This window comes from Lemur catta, chromosome 17 (genome assembly GCF_020740605.2).
Source record: "Lemur catta isolate mLemCat1 chromosome 17, mLemCat1.pri, whole genome shotgun sequence".
NCBI classification, from domain to species: domain Eukaryota; kingdom Metazoa; phylum Chordata; class Mammalia; order Primates; family Lemuridae; genus Lemur; species Lemur catta.
Genome location: NC_059144.1, coordinates 14,971,008 through 14,985,170, shown reverse-complemented (window position 1 = coordinate 14,985,170; position 14,163 = coordinate 14,971,008). Strand labels below are relative to the sequence as shown.

At 38.5% G+C, this 14,163-nt stretch overlaps 1 protein-coding gene across 2 annotated transcripts in view; it reads left to right on the top strand.

Annotated features, from left to right (window-relative positions):
* The window catches only part of STK4 (serine/threonine kinase 4), an 82,820-nt gene that overhangs the window by 58,059 nt on the left and 10,598 nt on the right, over positions 1-14,163 (top strand). Inside the window, exon 11 of one of the 2 annotated variants that reach the window (XM_045529149.1) lies at positions 4,012-4,180. The exons of the other annotated variant lie outside the window; for it this stretch is intronic. Within the exon in view, the coding sequence (XP_045385105.1) occupies positions 4,012-4,095 (84 nt within the window). The 3' untranslated portion in view covers positions 4,096-4,180. Of the gene's footprint in view, positions 1-4,011; positions 4,181-14,163 lie in introns of those variants that run through there. 2 annotated transcript variants of the gene reach the window in all.

Genomic DNA, 14,163 nt, shown 5'->3' with positions numbered 1-14,163 from the left:
TGCTTTTTATTTAGGAAAATCATGGCAAAAATTATTCTAAGATTTTGGAGCCTGCAGACATGGATGTATCTAGTTTGAATTTCAGAAACCTTAGAGGAGTGGAGTTTAAAATGAAGTGAAGTCAGAAAATTTGCTGTCCATTCCCAGATATGGCAGGACCAAGCATAAAGTTATTTTCACAAGTTGGGAAGAAACGTTCCATTCCAGGTTCGAGTGGAGGTTTTCCACTTTTGGAAGTGCTGCTGAGACTGTAATTATAAACTACAACCATTCTAGGATAATTTAAAACAGTTCCTGGGATGAATTAAGATCTTGCAATAAAAATACCATATACAATCTGTCACATTATCTGTAGCAACTTCCCTGTGCTGGCTTGGTTAGTGAGGATAACAGCAGCCCAGAAGTTTATTGCTAAAGGAATGTTTAACAATGGTATTATGAATTCAGCCGTTTATATGAGAGTAGTTCTTGAGTTCCTGGAATTTGATCTATATATGGAGTCTTATGTACGGTGACATAGATGGTGTGTGATGCACAGGATTTCACCCTCTTCTATTCTCCCACCTCCCTTCCCATCTTAGTTTTATTCCTATGGAAAATGAAAATCCCACAGGAAAGCCTAGTCTAGTCCTCATTCCCTGACTTCTGGCCTTCTACTCAATCACTTTCCATGTCCTTCCCTCACCCTCTACATTCTTTACCTGGATCTAAACAAGTCTGAATGACTGCGGCCTCACGGAGTTTCCTGTCAGACCAAGTGACCTTTAAGATTTTGTCCAATCCTGACAGTCTTTGTTGCCACATCAGTGAACTCTTCTGTACCTATTCAAATGTGATAGACTAGATGAGCATTCCGAGTAAGGGGACCCTCTTAGGCTTGTCACAGAGAGAATAGGCAGCAGTACTTGTCCCATGGCTATAGATTACACATCTAACCCTCCAGTGTGTGGGGACTGGGGAAGGGAGAGCCAGTTTGGCCTGTGGCACACACAGTTTTTACAGTTTGAATTACTGAAATGCGTATTAGCTTTCCAGTTCACCACGGATCCCACCACTTCCTGTTTATTGTTTTGCAACTGGCCTGTGGAGTTTATTTCTACCGCCTGTGCCAACCCCTGAAAACATTTTGTTTGTGACCTCTGATTAATCCCCAATTCATGGACATTTAGGTGGACTTCAGCTTTTTAATGTCAATAAACATTGTTTTAATGAATATCTCTATATGGCATGTCCTTAGAATTAATTCCTACAAGTAGAATTATTGGGTCAAACTGTTCATAAATTTGAAATTGTGATACACATTGTTAGGTTTCCCTGTTGTTTTTGGTGTGAAAATTGCCAGTTTGTATTATATATCTAATTTTCAATGCACTCATTTTCCTTGTTGATTTTAAAGAGTTCTCATATATCAGGTAAGGTTATGAACCTTGTAACATGTGGTAAAGATATTTTCCTAATTTTTTAAAGCTTTGTTTATGGTCTCTGACAGTTCAGACATTTTTAATTTTTATATGTTTCGATTTATTAGCTTTTCCTTTGTGGTTTCTGGAATTTTATGTCATGTTTAGAAAAGTTTTTCACATTCTAAGATTACAAAAATATTAATCCCTACTTTATTTTAGAATTTTTTTTCCTTTTCAACATCTGATACTTCTGGAATTTGTCTTGGTGTAAAGGGAAGGTACCAACTCAGCTTTATGTTTTTCTAAACAGCCACTTTTCCTAACAATCAAGGATTTAAAAAATACATGATTAATTTGGAGTTATCAAATCTTGATAGCTTCTGGTTAGTATCTAAAGGTGGTTTGTATTTACAGATAAAAAGTTTCCACTTCAGACTTGGAGTTTCAGTATTTTTCTGCTTTTAAAACCTCTAGCAAGGAACTGTGAACAGAACACCATATTGGTTTTGGCATTAACTTTAATGTATCTCAAATAGGCTGATTCTACAGAATTTGATCCAAAGTACTTGTATGTCTTGATGCCTTTTTGCCAAGCAAAATTGATTATTTCTAAGCAAAAGGTCTTTAATGCTAGACTGAAAAAAAAAAAAGTAAGGGGGTCTTCCTAAGCTGGTTGCAGACAAGTTGTAGCAATAACAATGCTTTTTATTGTTTTCTTAAGTTTCTTTCTCTTCTCTAGTCTCTAGTGGTCCATGCCTCTTATTCCTGGGGGACTTTTTTGGAGGGCAAATTCAGATCCTTTCTATCCAAGTCCTCATAATTTTATCTTTAAATACTTGTCTTTCTTCTTGGCAATCTGATAAATGGATATCAGGGGTCTTTCTTTGACAGTTATTCCTAGTTTTCTCTTGTATTGTAAAATTTAGCTGTGGGTTGAATTTGTTGTGCTGGTTTATTTTCAGTTGCAGTGATGTGTTGCTCTAGTATGTAGATTTCCTTTATAGCTTCTTAGGGAGCTGTTAAGTTCCTCTGGTTTGAAAATTTACCTGAATATCTTAATACCTGGGATTCATCCTTCTAAATTATTATAGGGCCTTTAAAAGTAGATTTTATCATTGAGGCTTGTTTTTGGGTCAAGCTTGCAGGCAGGGAGACAGATTCTGCCGTTGTGGTTGAGAGGCAGTATACACAAGTGGTTAAAACCACTGGAGTCATTCTGTTAGGGTGCATAGCCCATCTTCTCCACTTGTTATGTTACCTGTCTTTCCTATCTGTGAAACATGGATAAAGTCATACCTATCTCATAGGGCTGTTGTGAGTATCAAATGAGATACATGTTGAGCACTCCAAATCTGAAAAGCCAAAATCCAGAACATTTCTGTTCCCAAGCATTTCGGATAAGGGTTACTCAACCTGTAATGGTGTAAAGCATTTGGGACAGTCCCTGGCCTGCAGTAAGCTCTTAATAAATGTTATTTTTTTTCTTCTTTTTCAGTGTTAGTTTGCTCTTCTAGAATGTTACAGTGTTATTTTCCCCCCTATTTGTAAAAAGAATACATGCCCATTATAGAAAGTTTAGAGGTAGAAGAAAATCTTAAAGAAGAAAATGTCAGCTGAGTGGCTCAAGCCTGTAATCCCAGCTACTCAGGAGGATTGCTTGAGCCCAGGAGTTTGAGGCTGCAGTGAGCTGTGACTGTGCCACTACACCCCAGCTTGGGTTACGCAGTGAGACCCTGTCTCGAAAAAAAAAGAGAGCGAAGAAGACAATGTCTCCTACATTTCATTTCTTCTACCACTACCCCCAGCAATAATCATAATTTATATTTTAACATATTTCCTTCTAGTTTTTTATACTTATATATTATTTTATTCAGCTGAGATCATTCTGTAGGTATAATATCTTGGTTTTTTCCACTTAACATATCTTAAACATTTTCTCATATCATTTAAAACATTTATAAAAATCATCATTTTTGATATTACATAACACATTATATTATTTTGATTGATTGAATCATTCTCTTTTATTTGGCATTTAATATTTAGGGCTTTTTTTGGTTGGAGTTGGGTTGCTGTTAGATCATTCTAACTTATTAAGCCAGGCTCTTTTCCTGTCAACAAGAGGTTTAGGGATTGGGGATTCATGTTTGCTTTTGTTGTTGTTTTTTTTCCCTGTTGAGTATGTGAATTAAGCTAGGAGTTTAACCGTTAGACTGTATGCCCTCCAACTCTTGCTACCACCTTTCTGGACAATCTCCATGGTTGTTTGCTTTTTAACTTTTTTCTGACGAGTTTCTTTTCATACTCCTGTGCTAGGAGAAAGATGAATGGAGACTATGATTAGTATTTAGGTCTCTGACCCAGCAGTGCCATGTGAGTACCCAGGAGCTGGCCAGGATAAACCCCAGTTGCATGTTAATGGATCTTTCCTGGGGTAATCATGCCGAGCAGTTTTTGGTTGAGAAGACTATCCTAAATTGTTCTTGACAGGGTACACTATTTTTGTTTCAACTTCTTATTTTTCCTGTAAAGCTGGGTTTAAAGTATGTTGAGACTGAATTCATTTGTACTTTGGAATATAATGAGATTTTGTACTCTTTCCTTTCAGAAAACTAGCCAAGAACAGCAGTCAGAAAAAGACATATGTATCCAAAATTGCCAGGAAAACCTGCTGTGTAGATACGCTTTCTGAGAAACCACATGGCTAATGAATGTCGTCTTTGTCTAAGAACCACAGTAGCCTGGTTCTGCCAGTGAATCATGCTAGCTGATTCGAGCTTGGTTGTAAACTCAGTTATTGAAATGGCACTAAGAGCAAGACTTGAATGCTTGTGGTTTGTGACCCCAGGAGGTTACTTAAAATGGTGTTAGCCTGTGTGAGCTTGACACTGCTTTCCATTTCCTTTGTTTGGTTCTGAGACTGCTTGATCCACGGCTGCTTGGCAGCCCTTTTTAAAGTTCACTCTTATGGCCAATTATTCTCTGATGTTAAAATACAGGATAATTTTTTATCTCAGCTACATGATAAGCCAAAGAGCTGAGTCCAGAATGGCTCAGAATTGGATCCTGAGAAATGCAGTAAATATGTATCTTGCTAGCTTAGGCCCTAGGTGTGACTATTCTGAAGTCCCTTCCATGTGGCTTCACTGGAATCACAGGTGACATGTGATTGGCATGTTTTGAATTCCTAGAAGCTGTTGTCTCTCTCAGTAAGCTATGTATCAGTCAAAGAGTGACAGACTTTCATGACTGAAAGGAGTCTCAAAGGGCATGCGTCACAGCTCCTAGATTGATCTCTAGCAAGAGGCATTGTGCAACATTTTCTTGACCACCTCTGGTTGTTTCTGAGAACAAGGGAGAATTCTCTGGTTTGGAAGTAGTCCATATCATTGCCCTAAGCTCTGTCTAAAGATATTACATTTTTTTTATTTCAGCCTAAATTTGTCCCCAGGGAACTTCTGCCTGTGACACTTTATTTCTCACAAAGACTTTGCAAAAGATTAGTTGGGATTATATGGATTTTCTGTTTTACAGATGGAGAAAGTCACCATCTCTTGTCCCTGACCACTTGGTATTATTATGGTAAATTGGCTTGAGTAGAACTTGCCAGCCTTGTGCTAGCTCATTGTTACCGTCGCAAGCAGCTAAATTGTGGATTCTCTGTGTTCTGACACTGCCCAGCATATGGGCTTTATTGGTGTCCGTGCTTCTCTCTCTCTCTCTCTATTTAACTGAGATATGAGCGTGGCAGCACCTAACCAACAGTAGATGTTGGGTGATATTTCATTAAAAGTATAAACCCTAGGGTCCAGTAGATTTAGTTTTGATCTCTGCCACTTGCTGGCTGTGTAACCTCATACGATGATGTAATTCTTCAAACCTCAAGTTCCCCATCTGTAGAATTGGGTTAGTAATTATAGCTGTAAGATTCAGTGAAGATCAAATGAAATTAATACATGTGAAGCATTTAGTGTAATGCTTAAGGCTACTAAAAATGAACAATCAATAAATGTTAAAAAAAAGTCTGGCTTTTATTGTTGCTATTGTTATTATTGCTGTAATCACCACACAATAGGTCCTTGACTCCTGCCCTGTCACTGGGGCAGTGCGGCAGAGCATCTGCTTGCCCTCTGTCCTACCTGTCCTTTCTCTCTGTAGGATACCCTTGGTGTTCCTCCTAACCTGATTCACAGAGAGTAATGATATACCCTAAGAAGGGGTGGAGGTGGCATACACACAATGTGGACACCCTGCTTCTCTCACAGGAAGAAGTGTCAGAAGTTGTCTCGGTAACCTGCCATGTTGCCAGAACTGGAAATTGGGCATTAACTTTTTTTTTTTTCTTTTTTTCCTGCTTAGAGGAAAACACCTTTGTTCAATATTCATGGTTGTCTTTATTTTCAAAGATTGTTTCATCCTCTGTGGCTTTATCATTTGTGTACCTGTTTTTAACAATCTACCTCATTCTGCTTTGTCCTTGTGGTCCAGATTTCTTAGTCCTTGGTTTTGTTTGGTTTCATTCTAGATTAATCTGGGTCATCCCCTGCCCTAAGAAATCTGTATTGTATCCAAATTCTTTACTTTTGAATTTTTGCCATCAAGTTTTGGATTTTAAAATTTGCAGTGTCTGTAGTTACAGCTTGCTTTTCATTCCTGTTATTTGTGTCCCCCGCCCATTAACCTTAACAGGTTTTAAAAATTTTTTTAGCCAAAACCAGCTTTTGGTTTTGCTGATCCTTGCTATTGTGCATTAACTTTTGAATTCCTTACATTATGTTTTGACCTTTTATCATTTTCTTCTTTCTACTTTCTATGGTTTATTCTGATTATTTGCCTTCACTTGGACAATTCAGCATATTAATTTTCAATTATCCTCCTTTTTTAATATATTCATTTAAGGCTATAAAATTCCCTATAGATATTATTTTAGTTACCTTCGACAATTTTTGATTTGTAATTGTTTTGTTTTGTAAAGTCCGGTTTATTGAGGCTTAATCTATATACCATGAAATTTGCTCCTTTTAGTGTACAGTTTTTTAAAAAGTTTTAATTATTATGGGTACATAATAGTTGAATATCTTTTTGGGAACATGTGATGTTTTAATACAAACATACAATGTGGATTATTCAAATCAGAGTAATTGGGGTATCCATCACCTTAGGAGGCATTTAACATTTCCTTATGTTAAGAACATTACAGTTCCATTCTTTCATTTAATTTGAAGTATACCCTAACTTATTCTTGATTATAGTCACTTTGTCATGCTATCAAATATTGTTCATTCCATCTAACTGTATTTTTGCACCCATTAACTTAGTGTACAGTTTGATGAGTTTTGACAGATACAGTTCAATGAATACCACCACAGTCAAGCTATAGAACATTTCTTTCACCCTTGAAATTCCTTTATGCCCTGTTTTTTGTCCCATAGTTTTATCTTTTCTAAGATGTCATATGAATGGAATCATACAGCATATATAGCCTTTTGTGTCTGGCTTCTTTGATTTAGCATACTGTTTTGAGATTCATCCGTGTTGTTGCATATATCTGGAATTTGTTACTTTTTATTGCTGAGTGGTTTCTATTGTATGGATATACCAGAATTCATTTATTCACCATTAATTTTCAGTGGGAGAAAATGAGGGTATTTTACTTCTGTATTTGGGCCAAAAATATACATACCAGACTATTCTGGATTTGAAAGTATCTTGGCAGTTTTCAAATTTAAATATTTACTTGGGTTTTGGCATTTTGGAGATTTTTCCATTGGTGGGCATTAGTGTTCATGTGTAGTCACTTATACCTTTCTTCCTTGTAGCAGTCTAGGTCCACTCAGGAGATATTAATACAAACTACATAATAGGTTACACAGGCGACATTTACTATAAATTATAATGATAAAAGAGTAGCTATAAGATACAGGGAAACTCTGTATGGTTCCTTAGGGCTGAAGGGGTATACCTAAGGAGAGACAAACTGCCAGGGATTCAGACCTCATTGGACAAGGTGTGGTTCAGCCCGTGGAACAGCAGAAGAGTTCTCTGGTTTGGCTGGATTGGAGTTGGTCCAAAGTCTCTGGGCAAGAGACTAGCCTGCCTGCCCTCTGGAGTGCAGGCAAGGAGCAGGCCATCAGCATCCAGTGATATGAACATGTAGCAGGGTCTGGGCACTGGCTGGGGCAGGAGGCCTTCAGAGCATGAGAGACACGTGGAGGCTTTGGTGTTCATGTCAAAAGAGCTTTCAAAAGGCTAGGCTGTGCTGAGGCGGCACGGTCACAGAGAGACCATGTTCTAGGTTGTGTGGTTGGGCCACACCACCCACTGTCCTCACACCCACACTGCCAGAGGCTGGACACTCAGGACAGCCTCTTCCCAGCACTTTACTGAGAAAGTTTCACATCACACACTCTTCAGAGGAGAAGTGCTTACTGCAGAGCATTTATAGAAGGGTGCATTTGGAGCTTACAGGCAATGAATTAATAACTGATACACTCTCCCTGTTTTGTTTTGTTTTTTTAAAGAGATGGGTTCTCACTATGTTTCCTAGGCTGGTCTCAAACTCCTGGCCTCAAGCGATCCTCCTGCCTCAGCCTCCCAATTAATTGAGGTTATAAGTGTGAGCCACCATGCCCAGCTTCTCTCTGTTCTTTTTAAAAGAAATACCATCAAGTCAAAAGCAGTACTAACTATATGATTGTGCTATTAACAGTCAGACCCTCCATGAGGGGAAAAGAGTTTATGAAAATTAGAATTTACAAAGTTTCAAGTAACAAAGAATATGTTTGTAGACACATATAACTATACCTTCCCATGGGACTTATCTGTGTTATATACAAATCATGGTATTGTCACTAGTCTCTCCTCTCCCAATCATTGGAATCACAGATTCCAAGTTGTAAGCCAGCCCTCAGATCGGAGGCACTTACTTTCCTCATTATGCTTGCTCCTGAAGAAAACATCTAGGATGCACATCTTAAAGAATAATTTCATACCAGAGAAGCTAAGTGTTTTTAACCCTGAGCTTAGATGGTTACTGTTTGCAGTATGGTGATCATTACTTTCTGAACCAAAACACTAAGACACATGTTCTTTACAAAGAATTTTTTCTGGTTTATGAATTTATACACATTTGAAAAGTATTACCATGGCATAAATTAAGTCACATTTTATTATGCCAATTAAACACTGCTGAAAAGAATAAAGGACTATCCCAAAATATCTAGGACATATACATATTAATGCTTTTATATAATAAAGATTAAACTCACCTTTTCTAGTGAGTCTTAAGCCAGAAAAATAAAAGTAAAAAATCATGAAAACCTCTATATAAGAGTTATGTGGTTCTGGCAGAATTTAAAGTCTTACGCACATATACCTACCTATCTAGACCTAACTTTTGTTTTTGACATCGTTAGGGGTTCAAGTCCTAAGACTTTATGGCCATTGCAGAAAGATTCTGACATGCCGTGCAGATAGAACTTGTCTGCTTTTGTGGCAGAATTCTTTTTTTACCCAAAGGATTGCTTGAGCGGATATTTCTGTGTGCATATTTAGGTTGTGAATCTCTGACCCTTCATTACATGAGAGTGCCCAGAAGCGCTTACAGAGTTTTACATACTTTCTGGAAACTGAGTGCTGTTTACTTGCAAGTTTTCCCACTTTAAGAAAGGCCAAATTACAAAAAGGTAGGTCTGCAAAGTAGCTTACCCAGGAAGTTTTTATTTGCATTCTTGACTAGTTTTCTGTAAACATTTTGTTCTTTTAGTGGATTTAAAATTGGATCCTATTTAGTTTGAAGATAACTTTTAAGATTGCATCTATTAAATAAAGTGAGATTAATTTGCATTTTAGCTCTCAGATTTTGCTTGGGATTCTTTGGGCTTCTTTTATTTGGCAGGAAGAGAGAGAAGCCTGGCCCTTTTACTGTCTTGGAAATTTCCAGCCCAAGAAAGTGTACAGAGGCATGGCTTGGGCAGATTCTTATGTGATTAGCTAGCTCTTTTCCTGAATTATTCAGCTACATTAAAATAGCAGCTTGGTGCACTTGGTGTTTTAGGTTTTCATATCTTCTGAAAGATTAATATCCCTACAAGAATGAGGTTACTTTTGATGTTTCCCTTTAGTGCTTTCAAACATCAAGAGCAGCACATTCACCTCTGTTCTTATACTCTGTTCTCTGTAGTCATTAATAATTATTCTAGGAGGTTTAATGTGTGTTTACTAACTTCCTAAAAGTTTTCCTATCGCAGATTGGCTTCCTTAAGTGTGAAATTTATACATCAATTTATAGCTAGAGTAAGCAGTCCTCCCTTGTCCATGGGGGATAGGTTCCAAGACCCCAGTGGATGCTCAAAATCATGGATAGTACCAAACCCAATTGCCATCAAATTTAATGCCTTTTTTGTCTTTTGTTATTTTTGTTCTTGAGACAGGATCTCTCTCTGTCTCCTGGGCTAGAGTGCAGTGGCGTCATCATAGCTCACAGCAATCTCAAACTCCCGGGCTCAAGTGTTCCTCCTGCCTCAGCCTCCCAAGTAGCTGGAACTACAGCCATGAGGCACCATGCTTGGCCAAGTTTTCAATTTTTTTAGAGATGGCGTCTCACTCATGCTTAGACTGGTCTTGAACTCCTGGCCTCAGGTAATCTTCCTGCCTTGGCCTCCCAAAGTGCTAGGATTGCAGGTATGAGCCACCACACCTGGCCTCCTTTTCCATCTTAACCCAGCACTCATCACACAACGTGGTTGTAACTTTTGTAGATTGAGGTGCGATGGCAAAACTAGCCTGAATTCTTTTTTCTTCTTCACAATTCCACAGGTAGAAGATGTGTTCAGTAGTCTTAGCAACCTCACACATGATTTTTTAAAATTATTATTAGTCAAGAACTTGTACGTTTTCACTTAAAGGAAGCGCTTTATGGCTTCTCTTTGGCATGTCCAAATTGCCAGCATCACTACTCTTGCACTTCAGGGCTATTATTAAGTAAAATAAGAGTTCCTTGAACACAGGCACTGCTACTGATACTGCAGCAGTCCATCTGATGAGCAAGACGGCTACTAAGCGACTAATGGGGGGGTGGGTAGTGTGTACAGCGTGGATGTGCTGGATAAAGGGATAATTCACGTCCCGGGTGGGATGGAGCAGGAGAGCACAAGCTTTCATCATGCTACTCAGAACGGCACACAATTTAAATCATGAATTGTTTAGTTTGAAATTTTCCATTTAATATTTTCGGACCTCAGTTACTGAGGGTAATTGAAACCAGAGATAAGGAGGGACTACTTTTTATGTTCATTTTTCCTCGTAACTTTATTGCAATCAGGACACTGGATGACCCGTTCATTTTGATTTTGGCCTGCATGGGTCAATTTTGTGTAATTGACACAACCTTATTTAACAAACTTATATTATCCTCCTGGGCTTACGTATTGATTATATACTTTCAAAGCTTCTGAAAGCTCAGTGTCTTACTAGTGATTGAGAGGACTCAGTAAAAAGTCAGTATGTCATTTCGAGTAGAGGCTTAAGGATTAAATATATATTTCTTTATTAAGTATTTGAGAATTATGTTTTGCTGTCCTGACTCTCTGAAAATATCTTAGATATAGTCTATACTTTCAATTTTAGTAAAATAAAAAGTTATTAGGGTTGAGAGAGAAGTTGGAGCTTGAGCTGAGCTGTGGGCTGAATGGGCAGTCCCCTAAGCAGAAGACAGAATTAGATTCAGCAGAAGCAAGGGACCGTGGAAAAACATGACACCTGAAGGAATTTGAGTAGTTATTGGTAATATTGACAGATAAGCTCTTAAGTTTTTTCATTTATTTAACCTAATTTTATTATTAAATAGTTCTCTGTATCCCAAATGTGTTACATGAAATAAAATTTGCATTTCATTTTTAAAAGCTCTAACATTGAGACCTTTCCCTGAATTAGAGTAACCACCTCTCATCTGTACTACAAATATATAAAAAGATAAGATCCTTCTCTCAGAGACTGTGACCATAGGGATTCATCCTTCTCTCAGTTCCTGTAGCACACACTGCCTGGACTCAGAGTCGGCCGGGCTTTGCGGGCAGACACACTAGAGCTCCTGTCCTAACTCATCCACTTACAAGCTCTGGGACTACGGGTATATTGCTCTCTCTCTAAGCCTCAGTGCCCGCCTCTGTAAAAGTGGGGTAATGCTACTTATTTCACGGACTGTTGTGAGGATTGCTCGAGATAATGCATGTAAGGTACTGAACACAGTGCCTAGTACGTAGCACTCAATTAAGAGTAGCTCTAATTACTGTTCGTGATCACTGGCACCTACTAAATGCCTCAGACTGTAGTTTGTTTTCATGACTTATCTGCCTCATTCCTCTCCACTTCTAGTGTGAAGGGAGCCTGCCAGGTACTTTTCCTGTCCCACTCTTACTCATGCACACCCCTCTATCATCCTATCCCTGTCCCTGACACAGCGGGTGCCAGGGCTACATTTTTATAGTTAAAGATATAATGCTAATTATTAGCAATGTAATACCTTTGGGGATCCCTTTTTAAAAATTTTTTTTATTTGGGGGTATGAGAATTCCTTGTGGAGAATCAGAGCCAAGATAGGAAAAAATCTAAGTTTGGTCAAAACTGTATTACCTTTAGCCAAAGGCTATCATAAACCTCACAGAACAAAAACAAAACAAAATAGGTGCATTGTGATTTTTAGAGTAAACTGTAAAAGTTCATGCCAGAATAGAATTGGAGTCAATTCTAAGCATGCAAAAATTAATTTTGTCCTGTAAACTTAAGAATGATTTTCAATTACAGTGGTCCCCCCTCAATTTGTGGTTTCACTTTCTGTGGTTTCAGTTACCCACAGTCATCTATGGTCTGAAGATAGTAAACGGAGAATTCTAAAAATAAACAATTCATAAGTTTTACATTGCGTGAGGTTCCAATTAATGTGATGAAATCTCACACTGTCCTGCCCCATCCTGCCCGGAGCATACATATCCACGCTGTCCCACCTATTAGTCACCTAGTAGCTGTCTTGTTTATCAGATTGACTGACCCAGTATTGCAGTGTCAACGTTCAAGTAACCCTTATATTATTTAATAATGTCCCAGAGCAGGAGAGTAGTGATGCTGGCAATTCAGATCTGCCAAAGGGAAGCTGTAAAATGCCTCCCTTGTTTGTTAATCTCTTACTTTGCCTAATTTATAAATTAAACTTTGTCATAGGTATGTATGTATAGGAAAAAACATGGTGCATAGATGGCGTTTGGTGCTATCTGCAGTTTCAGGCATCCACTGGAACACATCCTCCCCACCCCATGGCTGGGGGGACTACTATGTTCACAAATAACTAACATCATGCAAGCACTTTGTATCATAGTAAAATCCTATGATTTAAAGAAGAAAACTCTTGCTTTTTGTGTTTTTGTTTTTGCCATCTACCAAATCATATCCTTTACATACACATGCACACACATACATACGGTATTTCCTGAGCCCTCTACAGGTGTGAGGCTCTGTGGGCCAAGTCTTCGGTTGTTTGAGGCCAATCTTCTACGAGACCCATGTCAGAGCTCTTGTCATTACATTGCCATGCCTACTTGAGCCACATTTCTTTGTTCTACCCAGGCTTATAGTCTGCATTTCACCCCAGTCTTCCTGGTACATATTTTGTATCCATGCAGTCATGTTTTCTTTGGGTGGAATTTTGATAACAGGAATTCCATGTGTTGATTTGAAGTAATCATAAAACCAAAATGGGATTAAAGTAATCGTTAACCGCTAATGGTTTTGCTGTGTTTCCTCCTTATTGGAGAAGCCTTAGGAAGATTTTATAGGGAACTGATGGAAGAATAATTCGGCATGACCGTAATTGGAATCAGAGGAAATCTCTCATTAAAATTCTTACAAGGTTCGTTTTGAGGAGCAAGATCTTCTGAAATTGATGGTGTGGTGCTTGCTTAATCCACACAAGTTGTGATTTGGTTGCCAGCTTCCTTGATTTTCTGCTTGGCTACCTTCTCCCTCATCCGATGAGACACTACTGCATCACCTGAGAATTTCATCTTACCAGAGTCACCTCTCCCCAGCCTAGAATCCACTCCTAGATAGAGACAAGTTCACATTAAGAAAAGGTAAATATCTTTGGTGGAACTAAATCAATGTTCTAGATGCCTTTTGACCAACCTTTGTGTGTTTTCTTTATTATACTTTTGCTGACTTTCTCATGGCTGGTGTTGAATGTATGGGATGGCTTGTTGGTAGCTTCATTTTACTTGTTAGCATCTGTCAAGCTTCCCTGTCACCTTGCTAAATTCCAAAGGTGTATTCTCTCCTCATTCTTGGTCACAATAAAATATCGTGTGATAGGGGATTGGTTTGACTCTCCCATCCAGAAGAGGTGCTGTATTTGAGAAATCCTGTTTGTGACACTGGAGGCAGAATTGTGAGTGTTCACGTACAATATGGATGGAATTGAAGCTTGTCCTTAAAAGCTTTGGCAAGTCTCTCCTTGAAGGTTTTTAGGGACATCTCATTACACCGTTTGCACAATAGACTTCTGAGGTGAGGGTTTCTGGCAGCAGAGAGCAGAACTTTGAAACAGGGCTATATGCTGTACCTTGGATATCGGCCAGACCTGCTTGTGTTTTCTGTGGGCCTCATTGCCAAGGCAGGGCGACCCTGCTGTACATTCTTATATACTGAGTTTCACTTGACCCTGCTGATTCAAGGTAGGCTAATTGTCAGTGTAATTCCTGTGATGAAACAT